The 16,599-nt window shown below is 37.5% G+C and overlaps 1 protein-coding gene across 2 annotated transcripts in view; it reads left to right on the top strand.

The window, feature by feature from the left end:
• The window catches only part of GRM8 (glutamate metabotropic receptor 8), a 731,836-nt gene that overhangs the window by 449,232 nt on the left and 266,005 nt on the right, over positions 1–16,599 (top strand). For both annotated transcript variants that reach the window (XM_035021042.1, XM_035021041.1), the window contains exon 6: positions 12,337–12,537. In XM_035021042.1, the coding sequence (XP_034876933.1) occupies positions 12,337–12,537 (201 nt within the window). The remainder of the gene's footprint in view (positions 1–12,336; positions 12,538–16,599) is intronic.

Below are 16,599 nucleotides of genomic sequence, written 5' to 3'. Positions count from 1 at the left end.
TCCTCAAGTTTTACTCATCCTCAATGGAACTTAATTACAAAGGGAGAGAAGGTGCAGCTGAAGAAAGACAATGTGATATAAAGGGAGGAATCGTGGAATTAGGTGGTAGGGTTTTGTTCCTAGCTCTGCCTCTTCCTGATATGTTGGACCTGGAAGAACCCCTCATAGTTCCTCAACCTCAGTTTTGCCATTTGTAAAATAAGAAGATTGGATGAGGTCAGTGAGTTTCAAACTCTTTTTGATTGTACTCCTGATTAGTCATTTATTGTATACGGCAACCCGGTGCTCACATGCCTTCCAACTGAAATGGAAGTTTCAAGAAACAGTACTGATTCCCGTTTTATTTTTTAAAATACTGTTTTTAATGATTTAAATGATTTTAAATCATGTTTACAGTGATTTAAAAAACGCTAATAGGACGTGTCATAAATTTAAAAAATAGCAGATAGAATCACTTTTAAGGTTGTTTTAGTGTGAGCATTCCTATTTTATTAATTGCAAGCTTTGGGGTCTCATTATATGTGTTCTTGTAGTGACATTACTCCATTGTTGACAAAATCTTAAGAAGAGTGAGAAAGAAAGAAAAAAAAAAAAGAAGAGTGAGAAAGTAGGGGAGTAGGAAGGTGGGACTAGAGAGAGTAGAAAGGGGGAAAGTTTTGTTTTCCTATGTGTGTGTTTAATGCAGACTGTCTTATTTACTGTTCAGCTTTTTGTTCCAAAGAGAATATCTGAGACAATATGATTAATGACTTGCAAGAAGAATGACTGAAGTCAGTTGCTGAATAGTAACATAGTCTTAGAAACAATTCCTGTCCCATCTCTTTCCCCAGTTCCTGGGGAGTTTGTGAGTAATAATAAAAATAATGAACTCCAGGGGTGGAACCCTGACCTGGACTTAGAAAAGCCACAAATCAGACAGGGTACATTCCTATAGTACCAAGGGAGCAGACAGAATTTTCAGGTGCAGGCTACTGGGGTTTCCCTGGCCTGTCTTAACAGGAACAAATACACCATGTTCATCGCCCCTTAGGCAAATATGTGGCTATCTGGTGGGACAACATATTTCTGGCCTAGATAGCATCCATTGTTGGTCTCACTGAGCAGCAGGGTCTGCCCAGATACATAAGCCAGGAACCTGGAAGTCACTCTTGGTGATGCCCTTTGCTTCAGCTCCATACAAACCCTGATAATTACGTCTCCTAATGTCTCAAATGAGTTTACATTTCTCTGTCTTCATCAACACCTTAGCCCATGCCACCATTTGTCCTTGTTTATATTATGAAATAACCTCCCAAGCAGCTCACCCCATCCACTCTTTCCTCCTTCCTGTCTGTTCTTCTGACCCACTGCTCTTTTTGAACTGGAAACCCAATTATTTCACCTTTCAGTGGCCTCCTTCTGCACGTAGGAAGAAGAAAGATTGACGCCAGGTAACCTGCAAAATCCCTTAATCTGCCCCCCTTGCCTCTTGGGCCTCATCTCTGCCACACTCCTGCCCAGCTCCAGCTTCCTGGGTGTGATTTCAGCCCTTCCTACTTTTCCACTCTTTCTATCACTAGAGGAAGTGTCACTGTCACTCAGCCTCTTGTGTTCCCCCTACTTCCCTTTCTCCCCTAATTCACTCCTGTTTATCCTTTAGATCTTAGCCCATCACCCCATGAGTTTTAGTTTACCACTGTATCCAGCCCAGTGCTTAATATATCACACAAGCTGACTGAATGATGATGATAAAGATGATAATAACAACATCCCTTTATATAGTACTACTTACTGTTTCCAACACACTCTTCAGGCTGCCTTATGCACATTAACTCAATTATGACAACATTCTGTGGGAGAGTTACTTATTATTCCCACTTTACAGATAGGGAAACTGATGCATAAGAGACTAAGGGACTTAAAGTCCCATAACTAGTAAATGGTTATGTGAATTTAAACCCAAGCAGATTAGCTGCAGGGTGGTTTCTAATCATTGAACTAAATTACCTCTTTCATGTTTATTGGATGAGTATATGAATATATATCCTGGGTTCATATTGGGATTTCTTTTGTTTGTATATTTGGAAAAGTGTTGCACATTATAGAGGCTTACGTATTTTATAGCCCCGCATAACAAATAATGGAGTCCATTTATTCACTATATAATATGCTTGATGCTGTGCATTATCTCACTTAATTCTCACAACAACCATGCAACATAGGTATAAAATCCCATTTTATGAGTAAAGAATAGGAGACTCAGGAAGGATCTCAAGTCTTGATCTGTCTGATCTCAGAACCCATGCTTTTTTGCATTTTTCTGGGTTTTTTTTGGTTTTTTGTGTGGTTTTTTTTTTTTTTTACAAGAGGTGGGAGTTAACCTGGACCTTCTCTGTTACATACAGTTTAAGGGGAGAAGAAAATGTTGAGTACTAAGAATGAATTGAGGGGTGCCTCGGTGGCTCAGTCAGTTAAGCGTCTGACTCTTGGTTTCTGCTCATGTCATGATCTCAGGGTGGGGAGATCCAGCCCTGCTTTGGGCTCAGGCTTTTGGAGCGTGCACACGTGGAGTCTGTTTGAGATCCTTTCCCCTCCCCTTCCTTTCCCCTCCCACTGCTCACACTCATGCATGCACACACGTGTGTGCTCTCTCTCTAAAATAAATAAAAATCTTTTTAAAAAAAGAATGAATTGAAAATTTATTAATTATACCACGATTAACCAGTTAAAAATAAAATGAAAAAAATTCTGTTTCATAAAGCTAGAAAACACAAAATATCGAGGCATTACTTAAAGAGATACATGAGTGACATATCTTTACTGAGGATTCCAAAAGAAGATCTGAATAAATGGAGATCCTATGTTTCCAAATGGGACACTTAATATTGCAGCTATTTCAAGTCTTCTGCAACTAATTTTAAAAATCAATACAATTCAAATAAAGCTGCAATTTTTGGAACTAGCTTAAATAATTCTGAAGTTTATTTGGGAGAACTATCAAGAATTTAAAAACGAACAAGAGTATTGATAGAACTTGCGTGAACAGATGGTAACAACTTATAAAATTACAATAATTGTCCAGGTAGTATTGACATATTAAGAATCAAGTGGGCTAGAGCATAAACTCCAGCTATATAACCAAGAACATATAAGAGTTTGATGTCTGTTAAAAGTGACTTTATATAAATTAATGGGGAAAAGAATACTAGTTCAATAAATAGTGTGGAAGAATTGGTTCATAATTTGATAAACAAAGTTAGATTCCCTACCTTGCATCAAATATCATGTTGAGTATTGGGAAATAGTTAAATGCAAAAACCTGAATCCATTGGATGAACTAGAATGCAAGTATAAAAACTATGCTTTCCTACAATATAGGGAAATTTTCACTATAGGTAAAGTGAATATAGCAGATTAAAAAATATACACAGAATCTTCTTAATTTTTAAAACTAAGGGGGGAAAATAGAGAAATCCTATAAGGCAATAGATCAATATGTAAATGGTGGTTAATGTGGTGGACTAATAGGTATTCTTTATTTTCTTCATTACAATTTTTTTCTCACATTTCTACTAATACTGATTAGCTTTTGTAATTAGAAAAAAATAAAAAATATTTTTTTAAAGGCAAGTCCGAAGCCACATTATAAGGTCTGCAATGACTATATAACACATCTTGGGGTGGGAGGGGGCATTAGAAGTCCTATCTGCTAACGGGGATTTATGGGGGGAAAATTTGATTCTTCTAAGGGGGAGCTTTAATGTGCTTTAAAGAGAGAAACTCTACTATTAACTGTTGAGTTAACTCTATCAGTACTCTTACACACTGTTTTGAATCAAAATTTGTTTCTGATGTGCATGATCTAAGATAACCATGTAGAGAAATGTAACTGTCTGAATTTAATAAAATGCCTTTTCTTTGGGGACTTCGGGATATATCTATGAAATAATTTCCTCTTCTGAGCATCTTTTTTTTTTTTAAACTGGTTATTTTGTCTGAAGATACACTCTTAATCTTACTTGCCTCTTACCTTAGGTTTTTCAGTATTTTAAAAGCCCTAGGGCATTGCATGGAAAATTTAACACCTGAAGGGGACACCTGGCACCTGCCTGAAGCACTTTCCATTTCCTGCCAGGCACACAAAGGAAAGAAGTCTTTGTGGGCTGATGTAGCACTCTTCAGGGGTTGATTTACAAGTGTCTCCGTTGTGTCCTTAGGCAGCTAAGGGCCTTCAGTTCTTGGGACTACATTTAAATTACAGAAGAAATAGAGAGCAGGTGATTTTCAGCAGAGGGCTCTTATCTTCTCATTTTCTCTGCCCTTTGTAAATAGATAAGGCAGAGGCTCAGATTAGTTCATTAGTCCAATACATCTGTTTATACAGGTCCTTGACAAAGCCTAGTGCAGAATCTACAAAGCAGAACCTTAGGTGTGGAATTCTCTTTTGAGCTTGATGTTAAACTTTCTTAGAGAAATCTTAGACACATACCCACATATACGCTCTTACCTTCTTACCTTGATTTTTATAAATATTAATTTATAAGTTTTATTAGCTTCGGTTTTTGCCACAAATATCTAATCATCTTGCTTATGAATTTCAGCCACATTATGCCAATTTTATCTCAGGTGTATGACTGAAATTCACAAGCAAGGTGAGTTTTTTGTACGTCAGAAAAATGCTTACAATGTTATAGGAGTGTATTTCCCCTTTTTTGTATATTTTAATATAAATATTGTCATCTGTTAATATGTATTAGTATTTCTGTAAAAAGTATATATTATTTTATAATATTCTTTAGTTCCTGCTCACTACTCTTTAAAGGTTCACACACACACACACACAATCTCTAACTACTACTTAACATAAAAGACAAATCAGTTGTGGGTCTAATGGCTAAAAGTTAAAGAGGAGTTCAGAGAAGTGAAAGGAAAGCCTGATTTGGAAAAAACACAATTTCAGAGAGGGGGAGGCAGTGTAATAATAAATGGCCAAGGTTTTGAGACTTGACTACCATTTACTGCCATAACTGTGTGATCTTGGGTAAATTATTCAAATGTTGAGCCTTAGTTCCTTTATCTATTAAAAAAAGGGGGAGTAATAATAATTTAGGACTAAAGAGATGCTTCTCGTGAAGGGTCCTGCCCTTATTTGTGTCCTTTTACTTCTCTGATCTTATTTTCCATAATTGATTTCTTTAACCATTGGATCAAAATAAAAAGAAAATTGAACTTTTCTCCTTCACAAGGAACTAGATTTGAAATAGCTCAAATCTAAGAGTCATGAAAATGCAGTGACTCAGTTAACCAGACTGACAATATAGGAAGAAAAATCCAGGCTGACAGTTGGTACTTTTTGTTAGTGTAGAATTTCTAGTTCTCAATGGTAATCCAGTTACTGGATAATCCAAACCGTTCTGGATAATTTTTAGTGGTTTATGTTCACTCATACCCTTATGCAATCTTCCAGTGATCTTAGCAAGTGTAAGGAGGAAACAGAAATAAGAGAACATGCCCTAGCATCTAGAAATTTAGAACCGAAGGGACCCTGACTGATCATCTTATTCAATCGTCTAATTTCTGAGAAGTAAACAAATGCCAGAAAGCTCATGACTTGACCAAGGACACAAAATCAGTTGGTCACTCTGTTAGAACTAGAATGCAAGTCTGACTTCTCAGGCCATTGGTCCTTTTTTTTTTTTTTTTTTTTAAGATTTTATTTATTTGAGAGAGAGAGAGAGCACATACAAGCACGAGCAGGGGGAGGAGGAGAGGGAGAGAGAGAAGCAGACTCCCCACTGAGCAGGGAGCCTGATGCGGGACTCGATCTCAGGACTCTGGGATCATGACCTGAACCAAGGAAAAAGGCTTAACCCACAACTGAGCCACCCATGTGCCCCTCAGGCCATTGGTCTTATGACAGCACTGTAAATGGTACTTTACTCCCAACTGGCTTAAATTATTGCAGTGTTATAAATAAATGATCAGCTATATTACTATTATATGATTACTCTAAACATTTAGACTTTGCTCTTTAAACAATTCAACAAATTTATATAAAGTCTATATACTATGTTAGAGGATATAATAAATACTACAGAATCTTATAAATCAGCTCTTTTAACTGAGGTCTTCCTTGATGCAGTTGGGAGAGCCAGAGCCGTCAGAAACAAAACCGTCTCGTTAACCTGATTTTCCAAATTCTGTTAACACTGTTTGTTCTGTTACCTCGCTTCACAACCCCTGAGTTGTTGATTGCCTTCAACCCTTACTCCCATATTTAATCAGGGTACCAAATACTGTCAGTTTGACATCTGAAATATATTTTCTGTCATTCTTTTTTTTCCCCACTCTTTCGACCTGTATCTGCCCTCCCTCCCAGCTTGTATCTCTACCCTCAAACTACGTTTCCTTCAATTTAATTTACCCATATTCCCAGAAATATTTTAAATATCAGTCATGGCTCTGTGTTTCCAACTGAACAATACTCAGTATTCAAGCATAGCATTTAAGATACTCTATGATCTGATCTGGGCTGCTATATTAAAAAATTAAATATCAGTGCTCCCGCCTAACTTGATTTGACATCTTACGTGAAGTTTGTAGGCTGAGCAGGAGGTATCCAGGAAGAAGTGAAGAGTTACAGAATGAACATCTGGGGGAAGTCTTGCGGTGGGAAATCTCATGTTCTATTCAAGGACCTAAAAGTGGGGGGGTGGTGGTACAAGCAGATGATGCTGAAGAGATGGGGTATCCCATCACAGAGCTCGCTGGGGGCAACTTTCCCGGTCCACGGCCCAGGCCGCTTGCCTTGGGTTGTGTTAGTTGGGACCCGAATCCAGGTCTGCCCCACTGGTCACTCCTCTTTCTCCTGTAGCCGCTGCCTCCCTCAGTCAGTCTGTCTTTCTGCCTTACACAGGGCCCACCTTCTCATCTCTCTGCAGTTTGCGAGGGAGCTGCACAACGCTTCATTCGCATATCCCGGCGCTTAGGAGATATTCCTGTATAATTGAATATGCTTCTGTTTCTTTCCCATCCTTCCCCTGTTGTATCCTTGAAGCCAAATCAGTTTAAATTCAGTAAAAGGTGACAGGTTTGCTGACTTGATAACGATTCCTTTTCAGAGTGCAGTGTGATTCTTCCTGGTTCTCACGGATTGTCACTGGCGTGGTTCATTGATTTCAGTCACCCACTGTGCAGTTTTTGCATACATGTGAGGCACTGGGAGAGCTCCTTGTAGGACATGACAGTGTTTTCTTTGGTGCATCGAGTAGCGAGGCACGGAGTTGTTGTGGAATTCAGAATGACTCTTCAGTCCCGTCCTATCAGCATAAATGTGTTCCTAGCAGTTCACAGATTCTCTTCTTTCCTCCTAGCATCCTCTCCACGCTAACTGCAAGAAAACAATTTAATCATTTAAAATAGTTGCTACATTCTTATGAAAAAGGCAGGGAGAAACTAAATAAATACTTTTTAACCTACAAATTTAGAATGCGGGATTCTTTCTACTACATTCTAGGACTGTATTAAAAAATCAACCCATTGGAGGGGCGCCTGGGTGGCTCAGTCGTTAAGCATCTGCCTTCGGCTCAGGTCATGATCCGAGGGTCCTGGGATCGAGCCCTGCATCGGGCTCCCTGCTCGGCGGGAGGCCTGCTTCTCCCTCTCCCACTCCCCTTGCTTGTGTTCCCTCTCTCGCTGTCTCTCTCTCTGTCAAATAAATAAATAAAATCTTTAAAAAAAAAAATCAACCCATTGGATATGTGGTTTCTCGGGAATAAACAACTGATAGGATTTCCTTTCTTCCTCCTCCTCCTCCTCTTCTTTTCCTCCTCCTCCTCCTCCTTCTTCTTCATGGAATTGATCAGTTTATTGGATCATCATTACATTAACATACTTTCAGGAAAAGGAAAATAACCTCGAATCTCAGTCTATAAAACTAAACTATGCCCTGAGAAATCAGAAATTCTTAGAAAGCAAAGCTCAACAACTATCTGTCAGTCAAAGAACTTAAAATTCATGTCAGGCTTATCTTAGGAACTCGCACTATAATGTATACGGCACTTTGCAAACTTGAGCTGATTTGCCTTTTGAAAACCAAGATGATACACCGTGATGTTTGAAAGACCTTAACTGAGGCACATGTGATATTGCTTGGACCAATAAGAATTTACTCTGTTGTCCAGGAACATGAGATACAGTCAAAAGTTTTAGGTTTCGTTAATGAAAACATAAAACAATCTTGCTATAAAATTTACGAGGCTGACTTCATCTCCCACCGTGCAAATGCTTTGCTATATGCTGTTAGTTTTAAGCTATCCAATAAAACCCATCACAACTTTACAGTCAGTGTTTTAAATGGAGGGCTGACATATAGCCTTTGACAATATTTAGCACTTTATAGCAATACATTAACGCTAACTTTAGAAACTATAGCATAATGAAATTTTACAGCCAATTAAGTTGATGAGTCACTGTCAGCTTCTTAAATTCCTCTTTTAGATGAATAAGACAAGCAACTATAGGAAGTGAGGAGCGAACTCTAGCTCTTGTAAAATCTTAAGTGTCCTCATGAAGTTAAAATGTTAGGGAATAGGAAAATACATCTAAACAGCCTGGAAAGAAATAAAATGATTTCTTGTTAAATTTCAAAATGGTAATAATGTTCGGTCTTTTAGTTTGTCACCATGTACTTCTATCAATTCATGGGAAGAGTCATATAATGTCCATTGACTTGTGTGACGACTGTCACTAAACAGCCTTCTGAACTTTTACTTAAAAAAGAAAAGGGCAAAGTTGGAATATTTAATCTCTGCTCATACTATTAGGAGTTTATAACTAGTTAAGGAAATAAATAGTTTGACAAGTGCAAATTTAAATATGTCCCTTTAATAAGATGTGTGGTATTTGAGAATTATAAATCTATTAGGTGTAAAATTGAAATTGTTTTAGGAAAAATCAAGAAAGAATATGTCTATTAAGGGTGCCTGGGTGGCTCAGTTGGTTAAATGTCCCAGTTTGATTTAGGCTCAGGTCATGATCTCAGGGTCATGAGATCAAGGCCTGCCTTGGACTCATACTTTGTGTAGAGTCTGCTTGAGATTCTCTCTCTCTCCCTCTCCCCTGTCCCTCCTCCCACTCTCTCTCTCAAATAAATAAATAAATCTTTTAAAAAAAAGAATATATCTATTAAATTAGGGCATCTCCATTAAAATTTATCTGGAAAGTATTATATATAACTTTATCCCAGTTATTGAATGTTAAGAAGTATCTTTATAGATTGATAGTGAGGTTGCAGTAGCATTAAAATAAAATCATATTATGTTAAATCCAGAACATTTTAGGATAAATTCAAAAATATAAAACATTCACACACATCTAGCTCTTACATATATTCCATGGACTGTGAAAATTTTCCAAATTCCTTAATGTCCTCATGGTCATTACTGTCTTTGAATCAATTAGGCTTGGGCATTTTCTGCCATTTCTATGCCTGCTATTCATATTCCACCCAGTGGTAATGGAGACAAAGACATTCTCTTTTCTTTAAAGTACACAAAAGGGGGGAACCTGCGTGTTTCAGTCTGTTAAGCGTCTGACTCTTGATTTTGGCTCAGGTCATGATCTCGGTTGTGAGATTAAGCCCTGCTTTAGGCTCCTCACTCAGTGGGGAGTCTGTTTGAGATTCTCTCTCTCCCTCTGCCCCTCCCCCCTTCTCTCTCCAAAATAAATAAATAAGTCTTTAAAAAAATGTGTGTCCTCTTGATTATTAGAGAGGAGCCACACATACACAAAAATAAAGTACACAAAAGAGAGCAAAATCAGAAAAACAAGCAATAATATTTGCAGGAGTGGGGGTGGGTAGGGAGGGGGTGGTGTGTGTGTGTGTGTGTGTAGCCGAGGGATTTACAGAGCAGCAATACAAACAACATAACCTGGAATGTTAGTGTGACAGACAATGTTTGTGTCCCTTTCAAATTTATATGTTGAAACTCTACCCCCTAATATGATTGTATTAGGATGTGGGCCTTTGGGAGGTAATTAGGATTAGATGAAGTTTTGAAGATAGAGCACTATCCCTCATGAATGGGATTAGTGTCCTTAAAAGCAGTCACCGGAAGTCTCCTATCTTCCATGTAAGGATATAATAAGAAAACGACTGCCTGCAACCCAAAAGACATCCTTCACCAGGACCTAACCATGCTGTTACCCTGAGTCTGGACTTCTAGCCTCAAGAACTATGAGAAGCAAATTCCATTGTTTGCAAGCCACCCAATCTTTGGTATTTTGTTATAGCAGCTCAAACTAAGACAGTTAGGTATCTTGTCTGTGTTTCAAAATTACCGATTTGTCATGTCCCCAAATTGGGAGATGCTGATTCAGTAAAGCTGGAGTGGCCCTCAGGAGTCTGTACTTAAGAAGATAATCAAGAATGAAACAACTGTTCTGGGATTTATAGTCTTCATTTTCAGTTATCAAATTTAGTGATACAATATAAATGAAACCGGGATCTTCTCTTGGATCTAAGGACCTACCCTCAAAGTAGTTATTTCAGTCTCGTATCAAGTTGACTCATCATTTGCCTCTTTTTTCATAGGCAATCATGCTGGTCTGCCCAGAACTATCTACATTTTGGTCCTATATTCTGAGAAACCCTTCAATCCTGGACTAACTAGAGTGGTTGGTCACCAGATAAAATCTTTAAAGAAACAACTGCATCTTTTTGGTTGCCATGACCATTCTTCAGTATTTATTTATGAATTGTCTACTTTGTGGTGAAAACTATGGGAGAGAAATTTTTGGCAGAAGCTGAAAGGGCTGTTTTCACAAGGTCACTTAATCACGTTCTGGACATAGCAGAGCTGTTCTAAGACCTAGGAGGCAAAGTGCTACACAAAGATAGGGAGAAGACAGTGCTCCCCTATCTGCATGGATGTTAGCTTAGATCATACAGCTATTGCAAATTGAAGGAATCAATATATCTTTTGGCACCTTGAAAGTACTCTTTGTAAGAACTGATCTTCCCTCTCTGTGCTCTCAAACCTGTAAGACCCTCAACTGGAGGTTTTAGGGAAATGATGTAATTCTCTATAATAATAGCCTGGTTTTAGCTCTATTGAGTTTGACATGGAAGCAGACTACATAGGAATATGATAAGCAATTGGAAATGTGGGCTGGCAGTTAGGTGACAGAAAAGTCCTAGAAAACTAATTTATCAGACTGCTAGATTTAATGAATTAAATTGATTACTATAGAAATAGAAAATTGATGGAGATCTAAGCACAGCATGGTGACTATGTTTAACAATACTGTATTGTTACTTGAAAGTTGCTAACAGTAAACCTTAAATGTTACCACCACAAGGAAAAAAAAAAAGGTTACTATGGGAGGTAATGAATGTGTTAACTAACCTTATTGTGGAAATCATTTCATAATATATACATATATAAAATCATCATGTAGTATACCTTAAACTTACACAATGTTATATGCCAATTTTATCTCTGTAAAGCTGGAAAAGATTTAAAAATAAAATAAAATAGAAATTTGAGTTCAAGGGGGACCTGGGTGGCTCAGTCAGTTGAGTGTCCGACTCTTGATTTCGGCTCAGGTCATGATCTCAGGGTCCTGAGATCGAGCCCCACATCAGTCTCTGAGCTCAGCGCAGAGTCTGCTTGTCCCTCTTCCTCTGCACCATCCCCTGCTCTCTGTCTCTCAAATAAATAAATAAATAAATAAATAAATAAATAAATAAATAAATAAATAAGTAAAATATTAAAAAAAAAGAAAAGAAAAAGAAAATGGAGTTCAAGAAGAAAATAGGTTGAATGATTCTTCTGAAGATAGCTGGTTCACTTAAGGAAACACTGTCCTTTAATATTTACAGAAAGGGCTCCCAAGTAAAGCACATTCAGAATGAGAATAGGTATGGAGGGGGGAAAAAAAAGACCTTACTCTGAGGCACTAATTAAATGATACTCCTGGAACTGAAGTAGATGAAAAGAATGAAATCACACATTTTACTTATAAGATCAAGTCACTTCCAAAATGTTATGTGATTACTAGAATGCACAACGTAATCAGACTCAGTATGGTGGAAATAAAGATAACGGAAGTATAGGGTTTTATTTAGTTTATTTCTTTTTGTTGCTAACAGAATAGTTTCTGCTCTTTCCAAATAAAAAAATTCAATACCCAGTTTAGAAGCCTGACTCAGTAAGTATAGGATTAAAATAATTGGGAGTAAAGTCAAATAGTTTTGTCTCGTCAAGTGTGCCTCACATGTGGAAATCTTGGCCCTAATGCCATCTTTTGGTGAAATCTAACACCAGTTGATGGTTTTCTTTCTTTCTTTTGCAGGGCTGGAGCGAATTGCAAGGGACTCAGCTTATGAACAGGAAGGAAAGGTCCAGTTTGTAATTGATGCAGTGTATTCCATGGCTTATGCTCTGCACAATATGCACAAAGACCTCTGCCCTGGATACATCGGCCTCTGCCCACGAATGAGTGCTCTTGATGGCAAAGAGCTCCTTGGTTATATTCGGGCTGTAAATTTTAATGGTAAGTTACAACTTTTTTTGGGTCATAAAATACTTTAAAAGTGAAGGTGTTTGTCCCTCCCCACTCCCATATATAGAAGATACTCAGGGGCACCTGGGTGGCTCAGTTGGTTAAGCGACTGCCTTCGGCTCAGGTCGTGATCCTGGGGTCCTGGGATTGAGCCCTGCATCAGGCTCCCTGCTCTGCAGGGAGCTTGCTTCTCCCTCTCCCACTCCCCCTGCTTGTGTTCCCTCTCTCGCTGTGTCTCTCTCTGTCAAATAAATAAAATAAAAAATCTTTAAAAAAAAAAAAAAAAGAAGATACTCAGACAGAGTGGGAAGCACAGGATTAGAAGCAGTTCCCCTTTTAATCAGAAGTGTGAGTTTTTCCACCTGCATTTAAATCGCAAACATATTTTTTGTGCTCCTGAAAGAAGCATTAATCTGCTCCTGAAAGAAGCAGAAGTTAAAAATAAACCTCTATCAATCAAAATATTCTACTTAAATATCACTATTTCAGAAATAACTTAGGAGGCTCATTTGGAAGTATTGACAACAGATTAGATTTCTTTGAAAATGTTTTGTTTGTGCCATTCTTAGAGAAGGAATTGTAGAGATTTTGTTTTAAAACTGATTTTCAGCTTTTTAAACGGTAAGTTGACTTGAGGAAGGTACATGATCTGGAGTTGCTACATATTTACCTTCTAAGAGTGCTGGGTTAGGTTTCTGTATCCTCTCTTTCCTTATATCACTTTCAGTGATTTGGTCCCTGTAAAGCAATGGGCTGCATCCTGTAAGCTAGAACTACTACATCAGATGCAGTGTAGGTGGGATTTGCCTCCTGCAGAAGCAGAGATTCTGCTTTCTGTTGAGTGTCAGAGAAACAGATACAAAATATGCCGGACCCATAATATTTGGCTGAGAATAGCCAATTGCCTGTCTGAAGCAATGGAATTATTGAATGTTGTTACTCTTTCATGAAAGTTGTAATGGTTTCTGCCCATGATTTTGGCAATTATTTTCAAATGAAATGATAGAATGCTCCGAGCTGTCTAATTCTTTCTGTTTGGCTGTAATCCACACAATGGACATGCCTCCGAGCCACGCACAGCCCTGCACTGTCCATCATAATACACTCCAATGACCTCAGCTGCCAGCCTTTCTCAAAAAAGCACAAGGTCATCTTCAATTTAGAATTCAAGTGGAAACTTCTTCTTTTGCTTTGTGTGGGCAACATGAGGCAAAATTTGGTTTACGTGCAACACAGGGTATCCTTATTTTCAGCAGAATTTTTTTGTGAGACATTACATAACAATCCTTTTGTTACAAATATAAATATTAAGAGGGAATTTAAAAATAATTTTCCTGCAATTATGAAAATTGAGCAAAAGAGGAGTATTACAATGCAAGGTTATTTATCGTAACATGAGGTTGGGGAGCACTCCATTTATCCAAGTAGTTAGGAAGTGTGAAGAGGAATGCAAATGATTATGTTTTCTCAATAACTGAAGCTCACCTCCAGAAGATGGGAAAATCTTTAAAGAAACATGAGATTAAAGTATTTTAAAGGTGAATTACCAGTTTCTCTCTTATCTTAATCATAGATAAAAGCCAAACCCTTCCTTGATGACTTCCATTATTATACCATACTATAATATAATGATGCTATTAAAAACTATTAAAAACATCTTAATACCTAATGATTATTAAGACAATTTGCCTCTAAACTCCAATGATTCCTGAGTTCTTCTGTCTGCTTTATATAGTCTTTTTCCCCCCCTTCTACCTTATCAGACTGCTGTTTTTGTGATTTTTTTTTTTTTTGGGCTGATGTCTTTCATAATTTGCTTCTTTCAACCCACTATGGACAGAGAAACACATATAACATTTCATTAATTTAGTCAAGATATATTTATTGAGCACATAGAATGTATTAAACATTGTGATAGGTGCTAGAGACATACTACTGATAAAAACAGTCAAAACAGATATGAGATTTAGATTTTCTTGGGGAATTTAGATATTAATCAAAAAAGCACACCAAGGTATCATAATATAATCTGTAATGAGTGCTGAAGGCAGAGGTGCGCCGGACTGAGAGTTTGTAATAGGGAAACATCCCTACTCTAGGGAGTTAGGGACAGGTGAATCTGAAGGAAATGGGTGTCGGAGATAAGGGTAAAATAGAACACAGGAAGTTTTACAGTCCATTCTTAAGATTTGTTTATCTTGAAAGCAGCAGGAACCCACTAAAGCATAATAGAACTGTGTCTGATACAAAAGTAAGTATACTCCTGATATGAGAGTCATGTAAAATACATGAATTTTAGCATATGAACTTAAAAGAGAATCTCTTTGAGCTCCCTGGAAAGTTGTTTTGCTAATGGCTTGAAACTTGTCTATATTCCAACAGCTGATGCTACAAGTAAGAGATGTAAGCATAAACAGATTGTTGTGGATTATATAATCCTCCTGATTTTTAGTAATTTTCATGGAGTTCATCAATTTTTAAATTTCATTATTAATTAGTGTTCATTTATTATTAGAGCCTTGCCTATTTATGATAAAAAGATATATAGGGCGGGTCAAATGGAAGTATATTATCAAAGCCATTTAAAGAGGAAGAAACAAAATGGTAGCCAGGATACGGGACTACATCAAGTTCTGAGCTTCGAGAGCAGTCAAAATATAAAGGGACATTCAGTGGGATACATAACTTTCATTATGCAATGGAAGCAAGCCTACCTATTTTTTAAAGAGAGGATTAAGTTACTTGGAAACTATTTCTAAAAGAAATGTATCTATCAAATGTATCATTGACAGCCTAATAATATTAGCAAGGTTATTTAACAAAATTTTATATAAAAGAAGAAGCTTTCTCTTTGGCTGTTTTGCACATGTACCCACAATCAAGGCCAAGAATATAATGCTTGTAACCCTGAAGGGTATATTATTAAGAGTTTTCAGGAAGAGGGAGATAATCTTCTTTGATCTAGATTTACAACTCTCTCAAGCTCTGATGATATGGGGATTACCATATTCTGTTAAGAATAAATGAAGAGCATTTCCCTTATACTCTGCTTTTCAGACTTGATCTTCAAAAGAATGCTACCCAGAAATCTCACATTTCAGTCAGTTAAAATAAGAACTGCTGGGTTGAAGGGGTGACCATAATCTTGGACACTCCACTTCTCCTAGTGCTACTTGCTGGTCCTGGAGGAACCTTGAAATGTCCTAATGGCTACATGGAGCACTCATTAAATCCGCAGACTTAAATATTCTCGCTCCTCACAGGGCTTTCATAGGAACTGGAAGAAGACATCTAGAATGTGTGCTGGGAACCTAGCTAACAGCTATTATATGTTGTTAATTGCATGCCAACTGAGTGGGTTGTGTTGGTGACAGTCAGTATTCTCACCTAGTGAGATAGCCACCTCACTTCCCACAGCCTGGAAGTGTGAGAGGACCATTGACCAAACCCCAGTTTCCTTGAGATCGGTTTGGAATATCCTGAAGTGTTGAGAATGTACTTGACTAGACCCAGAGCTGCTTACTGTACATGAAAAAAAATTATTGTATACTGAAAGTTTTCTTAGCATAGCTATTACCAGTTGTCAAAGAATGAGCTTTGTAAGGCAACTGTCAATTTTGTATAGTGTAGCCTTCCAGATTTTCTCTCAGGATCACTGAGTTACAAAAGGTACTCTTAAGTAATTTAAAAAATTGACCCATTGAATGGAATTATCTAGCAATGCCCATTTAAATATTGGATAATGTCTGCCCTAAAGTGTAATTTGTGCGTTGAAAAAAAACTGTTGTTAAACTGCTTCTTTCTGACATTAATGAGCTACGGAGGCAAATTGCTTTTCATGATCCCTTTTATTTTGAGGTGGTAAATAAAACCTTGTCATTGGTATGAAGGGAGACTCTGAGTTTGTAATAGCAGGAGGTGAAGGAGCCAGACCAGCTGGATGCTGCACAGACCATTGGTATAAAATTAAAATAACTGTTTAAAACTCAGTCTTGCTGAGATTGTAACCTTGTGTGTGGTATGCCTAATTAAGCAATAGTTTAAAGATACTTG

This window comes from Mirounga leonina, unplaced genomic scaffold (genome assembly GCF_011800145.1).
Source record: "Mirounga leonina isolate KUSES-001 unplaced genomic scaffold, KU_Mleo_1.0 Mir_174, whole genome shotgun sequence".
Taxonomy (NCBI): domain Eukaryota; kingdom Metazoa; phylum Chordata; class Mammalia; order Carnivora; family Phocidae; genus Mirounga; species Mirounga leonina.
Note: the sequence above shows the minus strand (reverse complement) of the source record. Positions and strands in the feature narration are given on the sequence as shown.